Here is a 16,196-nt window from a genome sequence, read left to right as displayed (position 1 = left end):
GCTCACATTTATCACATGATGTATTTTCTTCTCAAACAAACACTGCCATGAATACATCTCTGATATCTGTATCTCTGATACATGCCAGAGCCTAAAATAACATTACTGCTTTTTTGTTTTTGTCATGTCTGTCTCTCAGCTTTCCTGAACTTGAAAAGAAAGAGAAAGAAAGGCAGGCTACATGTGACAAAAAATAACAACTACTGAACATACTGCTGCATTATGTTGGGGAACACTGTAATCCCTTCTGCATTTTCATTATCATTAACTTGTCAGGGCAGAGTGATGCAGAGAGAGAATTGGTGAGAAAAATGATTTCAGTATTCATGTTAAATATTGTGATTTTTTTTCTGGTGGATGCGGTTACCTTGTTGAAGCTCCGCCCTGCAGAATCCTTCTCGCTGGGTCTGAGCTCCTGCAGCTGAGCGTCCAGGATGTCCACCAGCTGCTCCATCAGGCGCACCGAGGAGCTGACGTCCCCGGCGAAGATGGGGCCTTTGGTGTGCTTGGCTAACTCGTTGGCCAAATTAGCCGCGTTCTCACCGCTGCGGATCTGCAGGAGGGGAGAGAGTGACTAATGTTCACAAGAATGCAATAAGACATGGACTTGGAGGGTTTCTCTTCTTCACAGCCCTTGAAATGCTAGTTATGAAAAGGGGGATTTAGTGTTTCTCAAACATGAGAGAAGTTGCCATGGTGGCAGTTTTTTATTGTGCGGCAAATTAAAAAAACAGGTACACAGAGAGCTGCTTGCTGCTACTAATATGTACAGTTTATTCTATACCTTAATTTTGCTTATTTGTCATAATTTTCTTTGACATATGATTTTGCAACTAATTCACCTGCAATTTGTTGTTTTCTAAAGACACACATATCAAAGTCCTCATTTCCAGACGCCTTATATACCTGATAAATGCAGCTTTCAAGCCAATCTCTTCGTAACAAGGATGCACATCTATTATTTTGTCCACCCCCCTCTGTGTTTTTAAGAGACACATTCCACTTAGAAGCAAAACAGCGAGGCAGAGCGCATACAAACCTTTTGGGCTACTTGGTTGACCCAGTGGGAGGTACAGTTGCTGAGATCAGGGCCCTTTGGGTGCCAGGCCCCAGTGGAGAGGACACATAAATAAGAGGCTGTGCCTGAGAGGGAAAACAAGAACAGAATAGTCAAGTTCAATCAAGTCAAATCAAATTCATTTTCCCAGGGTAGTCCTTTACAGGGCAACAACGAAAGACAAGGACACAGATAAAATAAGGAAACGGCACGCAAACAAGAAATTTACAAGCATGCAAATTCATACTTTTCATTCAAATATGAAACCGGAGAATGTCTGCTTGTGTGTGCACATAGAAATATAGGCCCTGCAGGATATTTAGTTTTTTCACTGTGCTACTCTGAGACTGTTTGAATGTTGTCAAAGGACAAATTAAACTGAAATTATTGGATACTCCAAACATGTAAAGTCATCAATTTTGTTTCTGCAAAAACAATTCCAGAGGATATTTTCAACAGCTCGCTCTTGTTTTTGCTACCAAGTGGCAGCACTTTTTTTCTCCCTCCGCCCTAATTATCCCTGCGCCTGATGAACTCTGAGCGCTAACACGATTTCACACACAATCAAATGAGGGATGCACGTCTCCATGCGAGCTGCAGGAGGAACAGCTGAGCCGGCTCCTCTGCAACGCAGCCGTCACAGATTTGCTAAATCATGTTTCGACCTGGAATGGTGCAGCTAACACCTAACACCATTACATTTCACTGATTCCCTGAACACCTACTTCAAACCGATGCTCTCTATAGATAAAAAAAAAAAAGTTGTATGCAAGATTATCTGACACATCTAACAAACTCTGGGATGTTCTCTCGGGACGCCTCGGGGTCATATTGAAAGCAGCGAGCGCGCTGAGCCCTGAGGTGAGAGCGAAGGAGCCCTGTTTACCTCGCGTTCCCTTGGGGCAAGGTCGCTCCACGAGCATGCCCCTCTGGGTCTGAGGCCACTTTATGTCTCTTTTCTCGACGACCTCGCAGAAGCGCTCGGGTAGAGGGAAGGACTCCAGGGGCGGAGGGGAAGTAGTCTGCAGAATCACAGGGGGCGGCTTGGGCGCTCCCCTGCTGCCCTCCTTGAGCCCTGTTGTGGTGGTGGTGTTGGCCACACCCCAGTGCGCCGTGGTTGTTGTGGTGGTGGTTGTAGTTTTCTGAGGCTGAGGTGCCGTGGTGACTTCTGACAGTGGCGGAGCTGCGAAGACACAGAGGTATTATGTTTAGTGGAGTTATGTGATGGTGCGAGGAAAACATGACCGCCCTCCATGATTTATGGAGCAGGACACACATTTATTATCAGTCTTTACGAAAACACGATGCAGCGGATTAAAATATAGAAATACAAAACCAAATTGTAGTTTGACCTGCGGTTACAGTGTGAGGTCAGCTAATTAGTGTAGCACCCCTGGGAGACGTATAATGTGGACTATATGAAGCATTTTGCTAAGAATACTTCCAACCTTGACCTCCTGTTGTGCAGATGCCCTCATGTACAATTAAACCTTAACATTCCTAATTTTTTTCTCTCTCAACATGTCCAACAATGCAATATGCTTATACATCCAAGTATCCTGTTGTGTAAATTGCTGCTAAGTGCTTTGTGCAACAAGCGTATTTGCATTCCCGTTGACTATGGCTTATCCAAGGCACTCAGTCTGCTGCGAACAAGACAATAATTACAGTAACATCCTCCTGCCTGGCAATCATACTTGCCTGGGAGATTTTGTGGCATGGCTGATTAAATTTCACTAACACGGAACCTGTATATGTAGCCACGGTGCCTGAACATTCGTTTTTACAGTTGTTTCTTTGCTACAACTCCTACTCGACTTGATAAAGCAGGTGTGCAGTAACTCATGCAACGCCTCGGGCAAAAACAATATGTTTCAGTCCCGGGAAAGGAGAAAATAGTGCACTCCTTACATTTAACATGAGCCACTAAGGGGGAGAAAAAACTGCGAAGACATTTTTCACACCAGAAAAAGTGTAATTACATTTCACAGATGAAATGTTGATAACTATTTGATAGAAATCTGCTCCACATCTCCGAGTACAAAAAGAAAACACGATGACCCCCCTCTGAAAAATATGTGTTGGTTGAATTTAAAAGGGATAAACTAAATCAGTCAAAAGAGCTCTGATTGGAATGCAACGTGCACGCTGAATCTAATCGCATTTGAGTACTTTGATTTCCTCCATTAGGCTGCCTGTAGAGCATGCAGAGAATGTGAAGAGGTGCTGTTACAGTGCTTGAGCTGAGCACAGTCGGTAGTACAAACCGATAGCGAAAAACATCGAAGAGACGGAGCGACAGAGAGTGAAAGGGAGCAGGGAGTCAGAGGCAGGACAGGGGAAATGAAGAGAGAGCGAGAGAGAGAGAGAGAGAGAGAGAGAGAGGGGGATGGTGGTGGAAAAATAGAAGACGATGACAGGAAGATTCAGAAACAATGGGGCCGCGCAGGAGAAGCAGAAGACAGTTTCTGTCTTCCAGCGGATTGGAAGAGAGGCAGCCAGACCCCAGGCAGCAACACCTCCATATCTATTGCCTCCATTGGATAATGGGTCTTGCTGATAGCACCCCCTCCCCCCCAAACACACATACACACACACACACACACACACACACACCACCACTACTATCACCATAGGCCCCACGGTGTGGATGAGAGGCTTCAGCACAGTTGAGCTGAAGGGAAATCACCTTTGAGGCTGGCTGCTACCTGTGGCGAATTAGGCTCTATTGACCAGAGGAGATGACTCTGTGTGCTCCCTCCTGTCGGCTTTAGAGCTACACGCACACACACACACACTCACACACATGAAGGTGTACACAGCTGACTGGCTGTTTTGACACTGACATGAAGGCAGATTTGGCTGGCTGGCTTCACCTCAGCCTCCTCTGCTCCCGTCCCTCCTCCCCTACCTGCATCCTTTTACTCAACACAGTGAAATTCTCGGCTGCACGGCCTGTCACAGCGGTTGAGAGACAACCTGTGCTTAGTGTCCTTTCAGCACCAGCATTTAGCTGGCTGGGAGATGTGTCTGTCTCTATTCTGCACCAATACCCATTTATTGCTATAACCCTTGTTTTTTTTACGAGAAGTCTCACAGAGGTGAAAGCAATAGTTACAAAAAAAAAAGCTTTGCAAATTTCCAGTTAAACCTGCAATAGGCAGAATATTTTTTGGCATCATTGGGCAAAAATTCCATAATAACCTAATAATAAGGTGCATAATAACTTCTGCACCTCCTCTTGGCTCTGTTTTCAGGCTTTAAAAAATCTATCCCATGACAGGAGCCAATCAAAGGTCATTTCAGAGAGAGAGCGTTCCTATTGGCTGTTCATTCAACAGAGGCAGCTGTCAATCACTCGCAAGCTCCGATCAAACGGTCAAAGGCAGCGCTGATCAAATATGAATCAATATTCTGTTACTGTAATGCCTATTTCTTGCCTCAGATGTTTTCAGAATCATCTTGTAGTGTACTGTTTAGAAGTAAAATGAGAAAGTTTGCTCCGGCTGGTGGGCGGTGTTTGGTAATTCCTCAACTTGGTCACAGACTTTCTCATTTTACAGCTAAACAGTACATTACAAGATGTTTCTGAAAACATTTGAGGCGAGAAATAGGCATTACAGTAACAGAATATGAATTCATAATTGAACAGCGCTGCCAAGTTTGACCGTTTGGTGGAAGTTTGCGAGTGATTGACAGCTGCTCAGAGACGGCAGCTGGACGTCAGACTCCAGATCAGCTCTGATTGGTTGTTTTCGTCCGGTCTGTGAAATCTTGCAGATGCCATTAGGAGCACCCGAAGACACAGAGCCACAAGATTTTTTTCAGATTACCTGTCTCATGCACTACTGTCAGGATATAAAAATAACTTTTTTTTTAAATCGTATTTGCTCCAATTCTACCCACTGCTGCTTTAAAGCATGTAGTACTGCAGCTCGGTCCAAAGAAAACGAGTGTGTGCCGACATAGTGTGTAAATAATTATCATAGTTGCTTTTTAAACATCTGGGTCTGGCTCGCTTGGCAAACTTCCCAAGAAACTGTGGGGGCCCTTTTATAGGTTTCTCATTTCCAAAAGTATGAAAGATGATGAGATAAGATCCCAGTCTGCGTGGATGGGGAGTTTAGAATGCAAGACAGAAATAAAATGAAAATGAATCGCCGCTCGACAGCATGATTTAAGATAAAAGGCTCGCGACTACAGCCGATAAATCAAAGAGGCATCTGCTGTAATCCAAGCACATTCCTTTAGCATGTCAACTAACAACTGTATCTTGTCTACACCCCTCACTCACTTGAGAGGGCGGCTTGTCACGGCTCGCCGGGATGTCGAGCTCCATGCTCTAGTTACAACATGTACAATTAGACGTCTTTGAAGTTTTTATTTATTTGGTTGCTACCTGCTATCAGCGGGGGCAATTAACGTTAGGCTTGGTTAAAACAAGGTTAGGAATAATGCGTTTGGCTCTACTAAAGCGTTCCATTGGAGCGTGATCACCCCCATAGCAAACTGGAAGGGAAAGTGGTGGATTTGCTGAGCCAACGTCTGAGCTGCACGAGGCAGAAAAGCTGTGCTGGCATTGCTAAAAAAAAAAAATGTTTTTTCTCAGCGAGCACCGTCATAGACTACAGCCATACATTAAAGAGCTTCATTAACAAGAAGTATTATGAAATGGACACGAGTAAAAGGGCTAAAATAATCCTGTTGGGAGTTTCATGTCATGTCTATGATGCAAACTAATCCTCTTTCCTGTGTGAGAAAGAGGCTAATGTGAACGCCGGCTATACTTCCCAGGGAGACTCGTGCATAAACAATGCAGCCTCTCTGACCACTGTTCCTGTGTACATATGCGTGTCGGCCTGTAATCCTGCCAGCAACACAATAATCTTATTACCTTTATGGCACGGCTTGGTTTAATTTGATCCAAATGAGAGCAGGGTGGAATTAACCCGTAGGTATTAAAACGGACACTCCTCTCAGGCAGTCACTTCTTCACAGAGATGTCTAAGTGGATAAGTTTCTAAGCAGCCACTGTGAGGGATGGGTATTGATCTGTTGGTAGTGCTGCTGCAGCCTTTTCCATACCTTTTGAGATTCATAGCATGGACCAAATATTTCTCTTTTCCCACTGTGGCGACACCGCTGAATGCCTTTCCCCGTGCAATACTCCTTTGATTATGACAAAAGAAGCAAATCCCATGTTTGGGCTATACAGCGAAACCCGGGACAGGATCCTTGATTATTATGTCTCTGTGCTGCACTCAGCCCAAGGGGAACCTTCAATTAGCTGTCACAGAGTGCGAGCGCGTGGAGTGATATTCTCCAAAGTACCGCCAATAGTCGGGACAGACTTATTCATAACCTCTTTTGTGCGATTCGACGCCCACACATTGTTGCACTTCAATGTATCTCGGCGGTTCTGTTATTACCGCTGGGGTTATAGGTCTGGGATTGATGACAGACAATGAGACGGGAATCCAGGAGAGGGAAAGGCGAGGGGAGCACGGCTTGCCGAGTGTTGTCAGAGCATATGCATATACGCGTAAGCAACGCACACACAACACCCACGCTCGCACGCGCACGCAGCCCAGATGAGACTTTACCAGGACTCAGTAGTCATGCCGGGGTGACAAATGAAAACCGACAGCGTGTGTGTCTTTTATATTATGCTTAATGGCCTCACTTTCAGTAGGCACCGCATGGTTGTTCATCAGGGTAATGTTTCATACACATTACCAGGTGCTGTTTGTCTTGCGAGGGAGGGGAAAAGAAGGTAAGGGAACACACGTTTAGCATTCGTTTCAGCTAATTTGCCACGTAAAAGAAAAAGTTAAAAGAATATTATTAGATCTCACTTGCTCTCCCCTGCTCTGTCATGGAATAATCTCATAATGATGTGAAGCGAGGCTGCTTAGGAGATTTACCTCTTTGTTCCCATCTTGTAGGAGACTTACTCCTCGCTAAGGTAAAAGAATCATGTCTTTTGTACACTGTGAAATCCTGGGTGGAAATCACCTCCTAATGGAAGAGGAAGAGCATAAGTTAACAAGTCAAACAATTCAAAGTCTGTTCCTGCCATCAGAAGGGGGGGGGGCGGCACGCTCAGGGGACCAAGAGTGGATGTGAAATAAATGAATAACCCATCAGCTTTCAAGTCATTCGGCACAGAGCGTAGGTTAATTGAAATAAGGTGTTGAACTGCGAAAAAAAAAAAAAAAAGTGTAAATTATTTCCTCTGCTAATGCTGCTGCTGAAACATCTCAGTTTCAAACATGCACTCAGTCCTCTCTGGATGCAGCCTTGCCTCGGAGTTCATATGGAAATGGGAGGCTGTTCTTAAGTACGAAATAGTGTGATGATTTATAATACGTTTGTGATGCATTCTGATATCTACCAATAATAACAATAATACACAAAGGAAATTGGATTACACGTCTTTCACTCTGCGCTGCGTTTGTAGCCGTGGAAGGGGAACGCGGCGTGTGATTGCTTGTGTGCCGGTAGTAAATATGAAGAAAGCGGAGTGAAAATTCGTATAATTTCCCACGAGTCATGTCCATGTGAGGGTGTGTATAGTATGCGTCCATGTCTAAGGGAACAAAACCTAATAGCTGGATTATGTTATTTATTGCTGTCTCCAATATTTCTCTTTCACACAATGCAAACACATTGATTCATATGGACAAAGACGGTCAGGCAGGCAGAGCGCACTCCCACACACACACACACACACACACACATGCACAGACAAGCTTATAAACACATGTACACATTCATATACACCCTCACACACAGAATGACACCAAAGTATAGAGAACAGACACAGCAGCTGCCAGACTACAGCCTGATTTTTTTCCCCCCTCCTTGCAGCTTTCTCTGTACTGTACGTGCCTCAAATTTCAAGCATTAACTCTAAGTGTGCCGAGCAGACTGATATTTAATGTCGTGCTCGCGGGAGGATGTCTATTTCGGAGGTGTTCGTATACACACACACATGCAGATACATAAGCATGTGCGCGTTAACACAGCTGTGTAAAAGCATGCGAACACACAGATTAGAGAAACAGACACAATAATCAGGCTTGTGTGAAATAAATCTCCTTAAAGGCGTGTGTCAGGGAGTGATGGGGGACCATTGTGATGTCTGAGTAATAATTCTTTTAATACGCCTTGTTTCACAGTCAGACTGTAATCAAACAAGAGACTGTGGATCCCCTTGGCTATAGGGCTCAGTGTAACCATAATCACACCCCCCCTCCTCTCTCTCTTTTATGTAAAACAACTCTTAGTGACATTCTAAATCATAACCCTGGGTTTGCTGTTGCCCACATACTTGTACGCTGTCAGCGAGGATCACTTGGCCGCGCTGTGTACAGTAGTTGTACATCAGACTTTCCAGGAGGAGTGGTAACTAGCAGCTTGGGAATACGAGAAAACATGATCTTGAGGTGTGCTTTTCGGATAAGGGGAGAAATGTTCCTCCCCTGTCTGGCAACAACTGGCCCTCGTGTTCTGACGAGGAGCGGCAGAGATCGTGATCAGATTTCAGACAGAACAGGTGACCTCCTGACCTCATGCGCTGAACTGCCACCAAACACTGGGTGGTTAGATATTATCCCACGATGTAATATCGGAGACGTTGTGAACAAGACTGTAAATCCCCGTCGTGGGATTTCCCCCCCCCTTTTTTTTATCGCCCCAGTTAAACTCACCCTTACATCGTAACCAAGAATGAGACCAGTGGGTCACGATGTAGACGGAATAACCTCACAGTGTGTCATAAAAAAGCTACATGGGAGGAATAAAGAATGGACGCTGGCATATAGGGAGATCCCGTAGTCCGGCAGTAAAACAGGAGACCTTTAGCTAAAGATACACTCCCCAATAGTGCCCTAACATCCCAGAAATCCCTCCCAGCTTACACAGAACAAAACATTGTCAGTAAGATGGACAAGATTCTGGGATTTAGGGAGGCTTTTAAGTGCTATAACAACATGAGGGACTTGTTGAATTAAGGCTACAGGTCACTTAAGTGGATTTTTGCACAAATTCTGGGCTGTTTTCTGCAGATTGTTGTGGACAGTGAGGTGTTTGATTTGGTCTGGGGTCCTGGCTGGCCGGGCTTGTGTAGTCAGTCAACATCAGTGTGATCCTGACAACAGCCAACAGGAGTTTAGGGTCAACAGGAATAAACGTGAGAAAGAACCAGTCAGGGGTGTAAGGAAATATTGAAAATATCGAATATCGGGATATTATGTTTTGTGATACTGTATCGATTCTCAAAAACACTCTATTGGTTTTAAACTAATAGTTTACATGCAAAGATTAACTAGGTCAATACTTTATTTCATTAGCAAATATTTGCGTTCTCTCAAAGTACTGCTATGATGTATCGTGATACGTATCGTCAGATTCTTGCAAATACACAGCCCTAGAACCAGCGAGAAGGTGCTTATAACAACAACTTTCACTCAAATAGGTAGTTTACCAGTCCTGGCAGGATCTGGATCAATCCTAACTGAGGCAAAATCAGCTTCATGCTACATTGTTCAACAGAATATTGTCACTAAAATCTAAACACTGTTATAAAGGCTGTAAGAACATATCGAAAATATTGAATATTGCGATATGTTTTGTGATTTATACTATGCCAGTTTTCCTAAAATTAGACTTTAAAAATCGCAAGATATCACCTTGCTTACAGTATTGCAATATATCGCAATATATTGATCCGTAACCCCTGTATCATGATACGTATCGTATCGCCAGATTCTTGCCAATACACAGCCCTCACTGTTATAAACTGTTTCCCCAGTGGACCAATATTTCTGAATGACACCACTGGGTAGTGTGTGATCCCTGATCTTCATGTGCGTGAAGGCCGTCTTTGTCTTGTTGTGTGTGTGTGTGTGTGTGTGTGTGTGTGTACAGTTTCCCAGAAGGCACAGCTTCTGGATTTACTTAAATCCTTTCATTTAGTGTGCACTGCTCTCGTCGGGCATGATTTGAGCAGTCTTTAGCCTGACTTCAGGAGAGAGAAGCCAAGCAGACGCATATATGTATAGACACGCACGCACATAAAATGCAAATAACCAGATTTAAGGCACAGTTCATGGATGATGGTGGAGGAGGAAAAAGCAGTGGGAGTCTGCAGGCTGAAGAAGGGTAAAAGAAAAAATCATGAAGTGACAGAGAGTGAAAAGAGAGAGACGGACAGAAACAGCAAGACTGAACGCGATGGAGAGATAACGAAAGAGAGAATAAGACAATAAGATGGATGCAGACAGAGAGAGAAACAACGAGGAATATGACAGGACAGAAAAACAAAAGCAAAAAGGGTGATTTTCCACATCAATACAGCCTCCTTTCACACCGCTGTGTCCACTTGGGCAGCTGACAGGGGGTTGTTGTCAAGACAAACAAACAAATTGGCCGTTTTTAACACATCCTGATCCCTGCGCCACTGGTGAGCATGTAGGAGGAAGAAGTCTCTGCCATTTTACCCGAGCGCCTCAGATGGCAGTGAGAGCTTGATGTTGACGTTTAAAGCATCTATATCTCTCTCCTCCTCCTCTCTCCGTTTTCTCTGCTTTCTCTCTAAATGTTGCCGTGCACAGGTTGACCTCTATGTAAGCACCGAAGAAGACAGGAATGAATCATAGCAGTGCTTATTAGTGAGCCGTATATTCATCAGACTATAAGAGGTAGGCTCTCTGGGGTGACTGCTAATGCACATGACTCACGAGCATCTGTAACAGCTGAGCGTTTTTTTGCATTGCAAAGCACTTTCGTAACACAAACTACAGGGCATTGTTTTGACCACATGCAGAGTTGTGTAAGCTAATTGGCAAGTCGCGTCAGCGAGCCCTACCTTATAATTTCAAACAAATTGGGTCATTCTCTTCCTTACGATCCCCGCTCGCAAATGCATAATTTGAGGGTTGCGGCAAAGATTGAAATTGTATGCAAATGTATTGACGTTTTCAACAATTAAAGAGGAGGTCTTGATTTGTGTGGGTGTTAACTGCAGCGCCGGGGGCTTTTATACGGAAGTGATTCGGAATCTAATTTTGCAACGGGGGATAAATAAAAGGTTTCCGAGGCTCACCTGTGTCCCATTGAGGCGGCGAATGGAGTCTGTTTGTGCATCCTCCTGGTAAGAAATAGATTTTGATATGCTTACTCAGTGGTTTGAGGCCAAATACCAGAGCTTGGCATGAATAAACGGCCCATAGAAATGGGTGCATAATGAGTTTTCTCTGGGAATACCTCATTTAAATCAATTTAATCATCTCGCTTACAAGATGCGACAAAGGAATATGTGTTTTTATGAGCTCTTATATGCAAAGAGGAAAACAGGCATGGAGCCATGGTTAAATGAGTGGATTATATGGCGCTGCTGGTCAAAGCCAAGAGTGGGACTTACTGACCCATTTAATGTCCACTTCCAGTGGAGCCGCATGTTGGACGTGACCCCATCCACTCCCCCGTAATCCTACAAGAGATGATCTCGCCTCGACACGAGCGACGTTATTGGACTCGACAAGAACTCAACTGTCTGCCACACAGGGTCCCAACATCACTTTGATGTGATTGCATTCCATGACGGAGCGAATCATGTAACAGAGTTGTTTGTGCACTTGAGAAATTCAGGGGAAAAAGGAAGTGGGATGTGCAGTGGACAGTGTACATGCTTTGAGATTCTCTTGAAGAAGAAAAATCTGTGTTTTTTTGTAAACAATTAGCCCAGCTCTAGCATCTACATTAATAATCACCCATGCTCTGTTGTACAAACAACCGTTTTTGCATGTGCTTGCGATGATTTGAGCAAAGCTGAAATGTTCTTTTCGTTTTTTTATTTTGTTTTTAGCCTAGTGCTGCTCAAAACACGTACCTTCAACTTTTAACACTCTAAAAATTCTGATAGCTTGTTTCAGTGCTCAGTGAGGCAGGCGCTGAAACGAGCATCAAGATATCACAGAGAGGGCATCTAGTGACAGCCAGAAAAAAAAGTGCCATCATTTATGTGTCAACATCAGCCATGTGGGAGGACAAGTTTATTGACATCTTGATGATCATCCTGGACCATTCTGCCTCGCACTCATCGACTGCGACTCAACATACATTAGTCTGCGGCAGGGCCGGGCTCACGTCTCATTTGTCAAGGCGAGAGTCCTCGTTGGCGTTTAAAATAAAGACGTGTGAACGCAAAAGCCCTGAGGAGCAAATGCAGTACAGTCAGGTGGTGAGTGTTTCTAAACATAATCTACACGAAGGGAAGTGGGTTCCTTTGGGTGCTTGGGAGGTCTGACTGTGTGAAGAAACACTTTTACGTAAAGTATGTTTCTCTCTCACACACACAAACATGCAATAACCAGTATGTAGTCTTATTTCAGGGTGGTTCCTGTTAAAGCCTCTGATTTCTCTATCAGTAATCAGTGTCCATTCAGCAAATGAATAAATCAATTGAGCATGCAGCCCGCCTATGCACAGATTATTCCAAGAATCCATAACAGCTTTGCTGAATATAAAGGCTGTTGTGGAGGCCGTTGCTTGACTGCTTCATAATCACTTTACTGTATATAAACACATGATGGCATGTGAAGACATGCTCCAATTTACTTTATTAGATAGCAGAAAAAAGTGACCACTTTTATTGCAGCTGTCTGCGAATGCTAGGTGTCGCTTAGAATCAGCTCATTTCTATTCTCTCTGTGTGACATTATGTTTTGTGCATGACTAAAATAAGGAACACCTTTTGGCTGCAGCGTCTTCCTCAATTGCTCTAAATTTACTTGTGATATGCAAATATTTAATTAAAAAAAATCGTCCTCGTGTCTGTCTTATTGGCAGCGGAGGAACTTCAAACATGTTATTCAGAGTTGGAAAAATAATAAGAAAATAAAACATTTTTTTTTTAATCTTGTTCCACATGATTGTTGCAGTATTCTACTCTGCATATTAATTTAGCTTTCCAACCTGGACTAGGCTCTTTGTTACAGCCCTGGTCTGGCTAGATTGATGCTGTTCCACTGGCTGAAACCGATTTATCAGCCTCAGCCCATGTCCTATCAATACAAAAAGTGGACGAGCAAACACGTTAATAAATATTGAGCTCTCGGATAATCTGTGGAAAAGTTGCTTGACCTCCGTGGCTCATCACCGACTGCGTTGAGCATTACGTGGACTTAGGACTCTGGTTGTGGAGGGGATTAGGATAATTACTGTTATTATATTCTCAGGGTAAGGACTATCGGCTAGCTTCCCCTCAGCTCTTGACAGCTAAATTAAAAACATACGCTGCTGATGTGACCCTGGATGATTGATCCTACTCCCTTGTGTCTACCGTCTCTTTCTCTCTTAGACAGAACCTTGAATCCTCACACTCTGCCTACTTTTTTTTTTCTAATGGCCGATGGAGATTTGGAGTTTCAGCATCACTTGGGGAATGATCTAACCTTGCCCCGGGCCAGACTTTGCACCTGTCCGGGCATGTATGTTTCCAGAGGTGAAAGTATATCTCTCTCTCCCTGTCATACTCTCTCTAGAAAAAGGGATATGCTAGCAGGGGTCCCTTGAGCCTTAGCACCAGGGACTCAGGGAACGCCCGGATGGTAAACCTCCCCAAATCCCCTAGATACTGATCCCTTATGATATGGTAACTGGCTTCGAGGTGTTGTTTACCACAGAGCCCCACTCACTTCACCCCCCGAGATGCTTTCCTACACTCCAAAGCTTCCGTAACATATCTAGCACATATTAGATTTTAAATTAAAAATCAGTCAGCTGTGACACTTGATACATAGATGGGGGAATACCAGAGGAATATCAAAGCGAACTTAACAGCAACTAGAATTACAATTTCAGCAATGCAGTTTAACAATATTGTCTGGAAAAGAAATGATTAGGGGTCGGGGGCTGGGTTCTTACCATGTGCTGGATCCGGTGGGCCGAACTCCAGGTTGTATCTCAGGATGTAAAAATTATTCCACACATAGAGCTGGTTATCTCGCGGATTGTAATCCACAGCTGCAATGTACTGGTACTGGTTGGGAAAGTGGATGTCAACGTATTCCCCACGGTTCTGTTTGGTATTGTAAATGTAATCGATCAGGCTCTTGCTGACCTCGCTTTCATTGTCTTCATAGGTGGAGCGGACCACATAGAGTACTCCACAAACCATGAAGGCATTGGAGGCTGAGCGCTTATCATAGGTGGTGTCCCAGGTAGCCTCGAATCGTAGCGTGTAGGGGTTCAACTGGCTGATCACGATCATGCCGTTGTTCTGCTCGGTGGCGTAGATCACCCACAGCCCGTTCTCGTCTACCGCCAGGTCAATGTCTGTTTTGCCGCCCCACTTGTAAGGCGACGTGTCGTGGTAGTTGGCGTTATTGATGATCGCCTCGCCACTTTTGATTCGAGTCCGCAGGTCAAACTTGACAATGTTGCGGGTACGCTCCTTGTTGAAAAACACGGCCCCGTCGTAGACCACAAATCCAGTCCCGTCCACCCGGTGCGGCAACTTGTAGGTGATGGTCTGCCGGGCGTTTTGGAAGTCGTCCAGGGAGGAATACTCAATGAGAGTGTCTGTCCTATAAGGAGTCCAAGGCATGAAGTAGATTTTGTCGCCAGCTTGCAGCGGGTCTTTGCACCAGGCGCCGGCTTGTTGCTCCGCTTCAAATAGAAAGGAAGGATCACCGACAGCTTTCAGAGTCCCAGGACAAAGAAAAACTAGCAATGGGAGAAGAGTAGAACAAGAAACAGACACACAGGTTAACAGGTGAGAAATAAAACCACACAAAACTACATGTAATAGCCATATTATCTCTAACATCTTCATTTTGTTTTACAGGTTGTCCACGAGGAGTGGGGACAGACACGCATTAAAGAGTGGCCAACTAACATCTATAGCCAATATTCACAAGCAGAATAAGGATTTTGGTTTTGTGCATAGAAAGAAAAAAAGGAAATAGGAAAGTTATTAAGCATAATGTTTTAATATATAAAGTAGTCTGAAAGAAAAAGAAGCTTGGCCTCATAGACATTTACTGTTGGGAGTAGAACACAAATGAGGGGAAATAGAACAGAAACAAAACGGAACGAAACAATTGGTCCTGTAAACAAAACAATAAAAAAAAAATGCAGCCAACTAAAGTCACTTGGCAACAGACGGGAGAGGTTATGAGAGAGCAGGAGTCAGCACAGTCTGCAAAATGTTTGTGTGCACTTAGACGTGTCTCGGTTACACCACCACCACCTATTCTACGGTATATACCTGAGAGGCTTGTCATTACGAAGTGGTGCAAATGTCACAGCCATTAAAATTTAAAAAACTTTCAGTAAGGGTCTCTTGAGGTGTTTTGGTTGGTGCTCTGAGGCATAGGAGGCATAAGAATCAACAGAGAAAAGAGCAGCAAGTGGTCAGGTGAGAATAATGGGGAGAAGAGTGAGAAAGGGGGAAGGGGCGGGACAGTAGAAAGCAATAGCTTGAAAAAAAGGGCCAAGAAACACTGTTACCATGGCATGCTATGGAAAAGGGTTTGGAAGCCAGGCAATATGAGATTCTGCTGAGTAGCAAAAGCACCCAGGGAGAATGAGGAGAGGAAGCCCCTATGGACTGCAGCCAATACGCCCCCATTTACATCTTTTTGGCTGCTTGTGTGGTGTCTTTCTTTATGGCCAGCCTCACTTCCCTTGTTGCTCTACACTGGCCATTAACATTACAGTTTGGGGGGGGATTCTGAAGATAACGCCTGCGATGGGTTTGTTGGGGCCACCATGGGAAAAGAGGTAGTTTACAACCAGATGCCACAAAACAAGGAGCTAGGGTTTGGATCGTGTCTGTTATTTACCTTTTTGCTCCACTTCTATTTTAAGCGTTGGAAGAGAGAATGAAAGGGGTGCAAGGGGAAGAAAAAAGATTAATATGAATTAACTGTCATCGCTATGATTACATATGCAGAAACACATGTTATGAGACATGGACAAAGACGGGCAGGCCTATTCAGAGAAAGAAAGAAAGTTGTTAGAAAGGTGATGTACAGCCATCAAGGTCCTAGAAAAGGGGTTAAATTAGAACATCAGAAATGATCACAATTGGTTTATGACACAGTGGTGGATGGATTTTATCTTTGAAAGA

The 16,196-nt window shown here is 44.1% G+C and overlaps 1 protein-coding gene across 43 annotated transcripts in view; it reads right to left on the bottom strand.

Annotated features, from left to right (window-relative positions):
• The window catches only part of adgrl2a (adhesion G protein-coupled receptor L2a), a 118,612-nt gene that overhangs the window by 24,692 nt on the left and 77,724 nt on the right, over positions 1–16,196 (bottom strand). For 36 of the 43 annotated variants that reach the window (XM_037769312.1, XM_037769327.1, XM_037769334.1 and 33 more), the window contains 5 exons: positions 15,910–15,924; positions 13,988–14,788; positions 1,944–2,240; positions 1,040–1,143; positions 368–553 (listed from right to left, as the gene is read on the bottom strand). In XM_037769312.1, coding sequence (XP_037625240.1) covers positions 368–553; positions 1,040–1,143; positions 1,944–2,240; positions 13,988–14,788; positions 15,910–15,924 — 1,403 coding nt within the window. The remainder of the gene's footprint in view (positions 1–367; positions 554–1,039; positions 1,144–1,943; positions 2,241–13,987; positions 14,789–15,909; positions 15,925–16,196) is intronic. The other 7 variants (XM_037769354.1, XM_037769319.1, XM_037769353.1 and 4 more) reach the window with 1 other exon arrangement.

Source organism: Sebastes umbrosus, chromosome 5, assembly GCF_015220745.1.
Source record: "Sebastes umbrosus isolate fSebUmb1 chromosome 5, fSebUmb1.pri, whole genome shotgun sequence".
Classification (NCBI taxonomy): domain Eukaryota; kingdom Metazoa; phylum Chordata; class Actinopteri; order Perciformes; family Sebastidae; genus Sebastes; species Sebastes umbrosus.
This window is presented reverse-complemented; position numbering and strand designations above follow the sequence as displayed.